At 46.0% G+C, this 10,436-nt stretch overlaps 1 protein-coding gene across 1 annotated transcript; it reads right to left on the reverse strand.

Moving 5' to 3' along the window:
- Nucleotides 1-1,323: 1,323 nt before the first annotated feature.
- LOC105683438 (serine protease nudel) lies at nt 1,324-10,371 on the reverse strand. Its single transcript, XM_012396023.3, has 24 exons — nt 10,189-10,371; nt 9,949-10,101; nt 8,574-9,757; nt 8,147-8,459; nt 7,868-8,074; nt 7,621-7,781; nt 7,403-7,533; nt 6,844-7,329; nt 6,447-6,745; nt 6,218-6,362; nt 6,021-6,151; nt 5,614-5,916; nt 5,342-5,537; nt 5,092-5,261; nt 4,898-5,011; nt 4,653-4,827; nt 4,248-4,583; nt 3,654-3,842; nt 3,410-3,557; nt 3,161-3,323; nt 2,890-3,078; nt 2,571-2,811; nt 2,388-2,498; nt 1,324-2,280 (listed from the first exon to the last, which is right to left on the reverse strand). Exons 1-24 carry the CDS (start codon nt 10,292-10,294, stop codon nt 1,968-1,970), a joined length of 5,964 nt encoding a protein of 1,987 aa, XP_012251446.2. The 5' UTR covers nt 10,295-10,371; the 3' UTR covers nt 1,324-1,967.
- Between the last annotated feature and the right edge of the window lie 65 nt (nt 10,372-10,436).

The following is a 10,436-nucleotide window of genomic DNA, read 5'->3' on the forward strand; positions in this document are numbered from 1 at the left end:
TCTCATCGAACGATGATATAATGACTTTTCGTGACGTCACGACTCGACGCCACTTCTCTTGATAGTCTCGATGACTCCGTAGGATTACGCCTACGTCGAGAGTCGTGTATTGAAAATAATACCGTTTTCTCCGTTCGCAGAGGGAGGAGGAGATGTAGGTATACGTATACGTACGTGCGTACATGCGAAGATACGCATTCGCGCTTACGCTCGTTGCGTGACGCGTTCGATATCGATAGGTTGCGCGCGTTAAGTATGCAGAAGTGGACGCTTGACGAAGGTGGAGGTCGACAGGAAGCTGCCAAGTATAACGGGACTACCACCGTCGCTCGGCACTTAAAGGCTCCTCTTGCATTCCTCCGGCATAGGTATATATCTATATTATATTCCTATCGTCAATAATCGATCGACTCGCCTCTATATAGTCAACAAAACTTCCGACGGATCGTTCCACTTTCCGATTGGTACGGTAATATTTCTCGAGGGATAAGGGGATAAATAAATGTATTGTACATATATATTCTATTTTTTCAGTACGGTTTGGAACTCTACCCCATATATTGCGGGAAGAAGGTCCCGTGCCACGTAATAAGGTCCCGCATTCCTGAATCTCTGAGCTTTCTCTCTAGTTCCTTCTTTGTCTGTCTTTCCAGTACCACCAGCAGCAGCAGCATCAGGAGTATGGAAGCTCGAAGTCGGACCTTCGTTGCTCTCGTTATCGCTCTCTCGATTATTTTGCCGCAAGTCTGTGCGCCGAGACGAGAAAATGCTTTGGACCATCCAACGGTACTCCTTTCAAGCAAATTACCTACACGCAGCCTCCGCAAAACTCTTGACTTCCACGGTGTCAGCATAAAGGAATGAAAGAATGTTCGCGGCATGCTGTCCACGTAGGCGTTGGTCTAGGTGGAATAAATTAATGTATTTACAATTTTTCTATTTCCCCCTCCACCATCCTCAGAAACCACCAGCATTTTATGACTGTTATTGCGAAATCAACTTCGCGAATCATTTTTCCAGCGAATTGTTCAGACTCCTGCTGCCGATGACCCGCAACTGAGAGGAGATGAACAAGATGAATATATAAAAGAGAGGTGGGTATAGGTATGTGTACGAGCCGTTGAGAAATCGGGAGAGCTCTTGGCGGGCAGCACCGTCTCAACTCTCGGAGGCGAAGTATAATGGGGCCGAATGCGACTTCTGAAGGCAAACCACTACCAGCTGCACCACGCTTATTGCTTATAACCAGAGTTCTAACTTCGAACGATTCCATCAGCCCGCGCTCACAAAGATCCGTTCACATTCCCAGGTGACTAATTCTGGCGGATTAATTGATTCTGCTACGTTCTTTTGTCGTGGCGTCTCGATGGACGTAGGTATGTTCGTATACAAAGGTAAATTTTTATTAGACATTCTTTTGGACATCCGTGTAACAACGGTAACTTAAGAATATTGTAACTACTCACCATTATCGTATAAAAAACACATGCGACAGTATAAAAATAGAAAAATCTTAATCTTAAAAATGAATATTAATTTGAAAAAACAAGAAACGGATGTACGCCGCGACTTCTGAGGCAAAAACTTCGCATTTGCAGAATTCGGTCTGATCTATCGGAATTGATTTTAAATAATCCGAACACATCCAGATTTAGATACGACAACGGTTATAAAAAACGTCGCGAATCGTTAGAACTAGAAATGACGTATTCGGTGGTATCTACATCAGCAATTGTAAAAGGCACTTTAAAGTCGAATTGTTAATCGAATTTCTGAATACGTAATTAGCTGTACTGAGCTTTTCTGATGTTAATAGACGATGAAAAGAAACAGACCTAATCCTTCGAACGTCTCAAAGTTTGCCAAACGCTTAATACGTAACACGCCTATACCGTAGTATTCGAAATAGGAAAAAGAAGGACGGAGTATATTATCTATAGCGTGATTATTACGGCTGTCGGTCGAAATTATGTGCACGTTACGTACCGACGCAGGCACTTTTCACTGGGCGAATGAAGACTCACGAGCGACTTATCGTCTCTCATGACTACCCAAATCCTCCTGTTCGGTCTAACCATATAAAATTTGTCCAAAGCTGGAACGACGGCAGCATTTGTCGGACCGCTGACGTCGTTTTCGGTGACATTCGAGGCTCGTTGATAGCCGTATTCCTTGCAGAAATTGTCCCAATACCGATCATCGGGCATTTTTTCATCGGCGGCGAAACATCGCGAGTGCCAAACACCGAACGACCTTTGAATTACCTCACCGTACCCAGGCCTGAAATGATTCATCGAGCACAGCGTTTAGTCATCGGGTACAGAAAGTCGGAGATAGAATGTCGCCGTTGGCTGTGCGAGAGGAAAAAAATAGATAAAATAACTCACGAATTCGAAGGAAGGAACTTCAAAGACAGACAATGTTTTTCATCCTCTCCCGACGAACAATCCGGTTGGCCGTCGCAAACGAAATCTCGAGGTACACAGCCGTCGTTGATGCTGCGAGAAGAAAAATATTGCACAATATCGATCGATTCAGTTTTTCCGGCGTTCTTTACCGATTCACCTTACCTTTGGCCACATTTGAAACTAGCGTCTTTGCAGAGGCATGAATCGGGACTCTCGTCGGATTTATCGAGACAATGACGTCTCCCGTCACAAATCCATTCGGGATTCACTAGTTCCAGGTATGCGGCACAGGTGCAGTTCGTCGGTTCGTCCGTACCGTCGACGCAATCAATTTCACCGTCACAGAATGCCGATTTCGATACGCACTGACCGTTACCACAGCGCATCTCTGATCGGGCGCAATCTAAAATTCGGAATGCAATGATTTCGCCGTGTTCCACTGAAAAGGAAGAAAAAGAAATGAACGGATTTTTATACTAACGACAACCGGGTGTGTCGTGAACCCCGTTCGCGCAATGGTCCTTCAGCCTTTGACAGTAGCCCGCTTCCTCGTCAGCCCCATCGCGGCAGTCGGGAACTCCGTTGCAAACGTTTTTCCATTCGACGCACTTTCCTAATGGACATCTAAAACCGTTGCAAATGGGGAGGACCGTTGACTGCACAGTTTCCTCTGCAAAATATTCGTGAAAAGAAATTTCAAAGTTTCCGATTGTTTCCAGAGCACGTGGAATAAAATGTGACTCGTTACTCACGCATGCCGGTGATCAAATTCGCGTTCATGTAATCTATGCTGGAAAAGCTCTGCTTTTTGGCGAAACTGCAAAGTCCATTTTCCACGTGATAAACGGCAGCTGGGTACCACCCGCTGCATCCGTAACACACGATCGTTCCGCTCCACGGAGTTCTCGTTTCGTTCTGACGATGAAACAATTAATACGACGATTATCGATAACCGTTGGTGTCATTCAACGGTATTTCAGAATTAACCCGAACAAACTAACCCGACAATTCTGAGGCTTGACGTTTCTGTAACACCGATGATTATCGGGACAGTTTCGTATCACCGCCTTCAGGAATAAGGTTCTTGTCTTCCCCTCGTTATCAACTCCGACGGTAACGCAAGTGTCAGATTCCACAGGAGGGTGAGTTCTGTAAGTGTAATTTTTTTTTTTTTGTTTTTTATAAGCGAATATTACAAACGATCAAAGAGATCGGTATATTCAGTTAGTCGAAAAATGATCGGACCTCTTTTGTAAGTACATCGGCTGCACCTGTCGCGTCATATTAGCAGGGTACTTTAAGTGTAATAGTACGGCGTCTGAATTCTTCACGGTTTTTATCTCGTCCACTGTACTCATCTGCTGGTGTGGTCCATCTACGTGCAGGTAAGACCGTGACGCGCCGAGTAAAGCTGCGGTGTAGTTATTCTTCAAACTGTAAATTACATGGCATTTTTTTCTTCTCTACAATACGTTTGATACTCCAGGTAGTTGAAGTAAAAAACACTGAAGAACTCGAACAAGTGGATTCGACTATTTCAGTTAATCTTCAAATATTTCCTATGCCTTTTTTTTTTTTTTTTCTACTTCTCTCGAACTACCCACGCGCGATCACCCGGGTGCGCTGAATTATTCATAGACACGCGCAGGTGAAAAATATGATAATCCTTTATGGTCAGGAATATCATCGATTTGTCTAACTGTACAACCTTGTACGCTTTATAACGACGGATGCAGTGAGATTGCGTATTGAATTATAAAAGTCAGTTGAACCTCGCCATAACTCTGATTCAGGATGTTAAAAATAATCATGGTCATGGTTGAAATATTTTCGACTTACTCGACGTCGTCGACACAGTAGGAACTGGTCAGTACCCAACTCGGTTCCAGAAGAACACCTGAACACGCGTATCGGCCGTCGACAAATACAGCGGCGTTCCATGGCCAGAGAAAGTCATCCTCTTCGTCGCCGTCGGTCGATTTTATACGGAAGGTAAGAGGAACGGTGTGTATCGTTGGCAGACAACGAAGGTAAAGAGCCGTGCAATGCGGCTCGTCGTCCGTCGTGAGGGAAAATAGGGTAGAATATTCGTACGGTATTACGTCCGAAACAGTCGATGATAGAACTTCGAGGGACGCGTTTTGCACTCGCGTTTCGTTAAAGGATTCGCAGGCTCTGATGAGAGAGAAATTGAGACGATCGTTTATCGTGTTCGGGTAAAGAAATGCGATATATTTCACTCACCCGAAACCGAAGTATGAACACATCTGCTTTCCCAGGGTCGCGGGTTTGTCTTCTCTTCCATCGATACAGAACGGCATCCATTTGCCACCCTCGTACGATGATAAAATTCCCTCGGTATTGTGGTGAGGTATACCGTCGAGGTCCGTAATCACGTACTTTCCGTTTGTCAAGGTCACTGAAACAAGGTTACACGGTGCATTCGTGGAGTTTGGAAGAGGTTTCTTCCTCCCGTATCTCACACTTACGGCAGTTCAATTCGTCCTCGTTGAATAGACAGTCGGGGATTCGGTCGCATCTTTTGTCCATCGTAACGCACTCGCGGCTTCTTTGACAGTGAAATTCGTTCGCCGCGCATATATCTGGAAAATTAAAGGACGGTTCTTCATCAGCGAGATCGAACGATTTCCACGAATTCGTTCAGACGTCAATATTGACCCACCGCAATTATCCTCGTCCGTATTATCGGCGCAGTCTATGTGCCCGTCACATATCGACGAGGGATTAACTTTCGACAGATAGTCCTTGCACGTGCAATTCACCTCGTCAGTTCCATCCTGGCAATCGACTATTCTGTCACATCGTTTGCTCAGATCGATCGTCTGTATTAGACTGTGAAAAATAAAATCCATCTTTCGTTTTACTTTGCGCTTTGGGCGAAAGTCTCTCTCACGTACGAAACCACCACTCACTCTTCGCAACTGAAGTGACGCGGGGGTGAAAACACCCGCGTGCTAATTTCCTTCGTGGCCGGCGTCGTCGCGGAATCTTTGTCATCGGGTTGCTCAGTGGTTTTATCATATTCAATTTTCTCCTCCGACAGAACCGTCGTTGAAATTATCGTCGTGGAGTGAATTTCATCGGAGGTTTCAGGGGTGCTCGATGGTTCTGAAACATCGTAATTCTCGTCATCTTAATTAGCAGAGTACCTGGAAATTTTCATCTTAAATTTCCGTCGCTCTACCCATTGGCACTGTAAAAGTCGACGCGGTGTCTTCTGTAGTGGTTTTTGTTTCGTTCTCGCTGATTTCTGTTTCTGTTGTTTGGGACTCGGTCGTTACTGCGGTGGATTCTTCGTCGATAGAATCCGCTTTTCTGAATAAAGAATTGCCTGAAAATCTTTGGCAGTTAAGCTCGTCTTCAGCATCCATACAGTCGGCAATTTTGTCACATCGCTTTTTCGCTGGGTAACATTTCCAGGGGCTACTGTGGCAGTAGTAACCTGGGCATCGAGCCAGTGGCGCATTTTCTGGAGACTCACGTTCACCTGCAGAGTAGTTGAAAAAAAAAAAAAAAAGGAGGTAGACTTTCTTTCGAGAACCAATAAACTGTCTTCAACATTTCAATGTATACTTGATTTCATTCACTTACGGCGTACTCTGTCGATCCATTCGACGAAACGGCTAACTTTAGTGTACGCACCCGGCTCGTTGGGTCGAGCACAACCTTCTCCGTGGCTGACGATACCAGCGACGTACCATTGCGACGGGGAATTCGGATTCCTGATGAGTTTTTTTTTTTTTTTTTATTGAAAAATAGCATCTCGTTTTTCACGATTATTTATCTACCTGCACATGAGTGGACCTCCACTGTCTCCCTGGCAGGTATCTCGGCCTCCCCGAGGTTCGCCCGCGCAGATTTCATCCTCGTTTCGATCGGCGGGATATTTGCAGTTCGGCAAAATGGGCAGTTCGACTTCTCGCAGATGATCGGCTGGTGGAAAATAAATCTCTCATCATATTCCATGAATAATGTTTTTCGTCCGGTTTATTTTCGAAGTAGTCTAAATTTTTTTACGATCGGGTCCACGTTCCACGGTGGATCCCCAGCCCGCTGAAATACAAATGGTCTCGGACGGCGGGCCGTTTCTCCAGTGGGGTCCGGCGGTCGTAGCTTCCGGTAGACAAGCTGATCTCACCCATCGATTGAAGTAAAGAGGAGTCTCGAGCCTCAGCAATGCGATGTCGTGTCTCATGACGTTCCTGTCGTACGCGGGGTACATCACGACGCGACTCACCTTCCTGGATTGTTCCATAGGTGAATATGAGAAGCGCCGTAATATTCCAGCCTGAACATCGTAGTAGTGTTTCTGGTAGCTGAAAATCGTCCCGAAATATTTTCCCATTCAGAAGATTTTCGTCGATATTTTTTTTTTTTTTTGTCCAGGGTTTCGGAAGGGTCAATAAATTCTTACCCGTCGATACAGTGAGCTGCTGTTAGAATCCAATACTCGTCAAGGATAACGCATCCACAGTGGAATTTACCGTCTCTGTTCAAAACCGCGAGCGATGGCCAGGCTCTCGGTTGACTGGGATGACCACCGACGACTCGCGCACTGCTGACGATACTGTCCTCGATGTTTGTGCCGTTTGAGGAACCGCCAGATTTTGGATTACCAACGTGTTTTTCCAGTTCAGTAGTAGTCCCGTTGGCTTCTCTGTAGTTGTTCACTACCTGGTATCCCCTTGGTGGGAATCTTTGGTAATATGGAAGATCAAAGGGCGCGTTATCCTGATCCGAGGACGAGATTCTTGTGCCGCATGGTATTCTTGGACAATTAACGTAGACCGCTTTGTTCAAACAAGAGTTGACTATTTGCAATTCGGACGACGGCAATTCGACGACGTAAGGACCATCGTAATTTTGCTGGAGATAAATCACCTCGACTATCGGAAAATCGCTGTTGGAAAATGATAAGTCAGGAAATGTGGCAAAAAAATCACGGCGCTTTAGAGCTTGTGATGATGACTCACGTATAATTATCATCTCCGATTTCAGCGCGGCAGGCATCGTTCGCCCAATTTTTTGAAGCGGTGCAAGCTGGGTACCATTTGCCTTTCCAGTTTCTGTGAAGAAATCCAGCGGTATAACCGACGCTGAACATCTGAAAATCAAAATACGGATCATCCAACGTTGATCATCTTCAAGAACGAAATATCATCGAGCCACGCCATGGAAGCCTCGATCTCACCTCGCGTTCTTCGACGGAATGCGTGATGATATTACAATTGAGTTCATCTTTTCCATTCGGACATTGCGGGTAACCGTCGCACCTTTGGACCAGCGGTAAACAGTTCCCCCAGGTCTGACTATTTTCCGTATCATCGCAGCTGAACGAATGCATATCACATCCTGCGAATCGAAGGATGGTCGTATTAAAACTACGAAAATAAAAAAAATGTCGGAATATCGGTTGAAATTCAAACTCTAGGGTGTACCGAAACAGCCGAGCTCATCTTCGCCGAGCGGACAGTCGAAGTAGCCGTCGCAGAGTCGTTCTTTGCCGACTCTGTCTCTGCAAGAGCAACGGATCTCATCGCTCGCATCCCCGCAATCGACTCGACCGTCACACCAACGTGACCTTGGAATGCAAGCGCTCCTGTCATTGCACAACCTTGTGTTCAAAGGGCAGCCCGCTCCGTAATCTTAAAAATCAAAAATTATCAATACCGCAGCTGCCTCCTCAAGATCTACGTTGTATCAACGCATGAGCGCACCTCTGGACTTCAATTCTTTCTCGTCAAGTTCGTTCGGCGGGCTTCCATCTTTGTTACTCATTTCATCAGGAGGCACAGCCCGCTGGAATTCGGAAACTCCGGGGATTACAGGAAACTGGAGGGTCGGTGTTGGCACGTACATGCAGTACAACGGTCGATTGGGTCCGTTGGTATTTTGCTGTTGATTTCCCTGATTCGGAGGGTAATACTGGATTCCCGGTCCAGTGGGTCCGTAACGTTGTGGCGAAACTGGGACCTGGCTCGGGACGAAAGGGATGCCCGATTGTATGAACGGTTGCATCGGCATAGCCGGCTGAACAAAGTTGATCTGATAAGAGGATGACGGTAGTCCGTTCGCCATTGAAGGTGAAGAAAAGGCTGAAGAAGAAACTGGGAACGTGATTTTTTCGGAGGAGGCTTGCCTTACCGTTTGGGGTTGAGCATTGGGCGATCCGTAGACGCAGAGGGGATACGGCATCCAGTTCAGGCTCGGAGTATAGGTGACCTGTTGACTACCTTTAGTCGACTCGGCGGTTGGCATCACGAACGGAATCTGATCGAAATTCGCTTTTCCTTCGGGGGAGTGACTGAGCTCCGTTGAAGTCGACGTCGGAGTTGACGGGGTTTCGTTTTCTAAAGTCATCGTCGTGAGGAAAACCATATTGGGCTCGGTCGTGGCTCCAAATATTTCTGGATCTTCGTCGGGTATGGTCTTTTGGAATTTTGGCTCGCTGCTCTTGAAGTCAAAATACTGCTCTTCGTCAACCTTGCGAAGGTCGTCCGAAACAACCGTCTTGACGTCTACCGATGGTGCGACCGTCGAATCGAATGACTCTTCGGAAACTACCGTCTCTTCCGTAGTTATGGAGAATAAAATTGGTTCGGCATCGTCGTTTATGGCATTTTCGACGGGAATTAGAGCTACGGTTACGTTTTTCAGAACATGTAAACTCTTCGTACCGTTCGGATTGACGACAACGGAGTCGTTCAGACTCGTAACGTTTACTATTCGCTCAAAATATTCGTACCCCGGTGGCGCGTTTATCTCTTCTGGTTCAATACTCTCCTGTGAAATAGATTTTGCATAGGCCGGGGCTTGTGTTTGCGATTGGCTCGTTTCACGCGTCGTTGCAGAGTCAAGTTCTTGAACTCCCTTGACCTTTGAGCCCGCATTTTGCCGTTCTAATTTCTCGCACTTGAGACAAGTTGCGAAATCGAATACGGTAGTGTTCTGGAGTGACGGAATTTGTTCATCGGTCATTCCGAGTTTGTTGATCATTGTTTGCAGCTTGTGAATTTGCTGGGCGACACTTTTGGTTGTCTTTTTCACTTTGGTCAGTAAAATTTTGCAATCCTCGTGTCTTTCCCTGCAGCTCTGCGCTTCCTCAGCTTCGGTTTGACGTTTCTGGCGTGCCGCGTGTTCGTTGGGTAGCATGTCGTACGCCACTTTGTACAGATCATCGATCATACGTTCGGAAAATTCATTCGGTATACTCGGCACCGGAATACGAATGCCGATTTGTTCTTCGAGGTCGTTTGCACCTGGCTCCACAGTGGCTGGGTACTCCAGCTCCATTATTTTGTCGATCTCAACATCGGCGTAATTTTCATCTGCGAAAATGGCGAAAAAATGGTCAGCTCTATTCGATTCGCGCTCGTCTATCACCCTCCCCCCTCTCGACAATTCTGAGAAAATTTGATTGCGCAGTCGGCTAAGTCTGATTACCACTGGGATCTAATTAACGAAACAGTTTCCAAGCGTATTTGTCAACGACGAGGAGATAAAACGGTACATTACTAACCTGGTGTAACAGCCAAATATATGGCAATTCCGATGAAGGCTATGAATATTCCGATGAATAGGGTCCCGATGATGACAGCGAGACGGTGCCGGTTTGTAAAACTCCAGTAATTCTCTACTTCTAATCTCCTTTGAGAATCGCCCATTGGCCTACCTGAAATAATTTTCGCCAATTTTTTGCAAACTATTTCAATTTCCTCCGAGATAACAATGCCTGGTTAAATTTATAAATTAAGCTCACTGGTTTGTACAGGACGAATACCCGGAGCCCTTGGGTCGCAATCACCCATCGGAATTTCGTCCAATTCCGAGGCGGGTATTCTATATCCAGCGTGAATATCCGTCATTCTACTGCGAACATTTAATTTTTCAATCACTCGTGTCGCATCCGATTGTACTCGTATGTTTCTAGGATTACTGAGAAACTTGCTAGTGGTACTAATGCGTGGAAGGAGTCTAGACTTATTCGATTCGCGAACGTATATCGTG

Source organism: Athalia rosae, chromosome 1, assembly GCF_917208135.1.
Source record: "Athalia rosae chromosome 1, iyAthRosa1.1, whole genome shotgun sequence".
In the NCBI taxonomy this organism is placed as follows: domain Eukaryota; kingdom Metazoa; phylum Arthropoda; class Insecta; order Hymenoptera; family Athaliidae; genus Athalia; species Athalia rosae.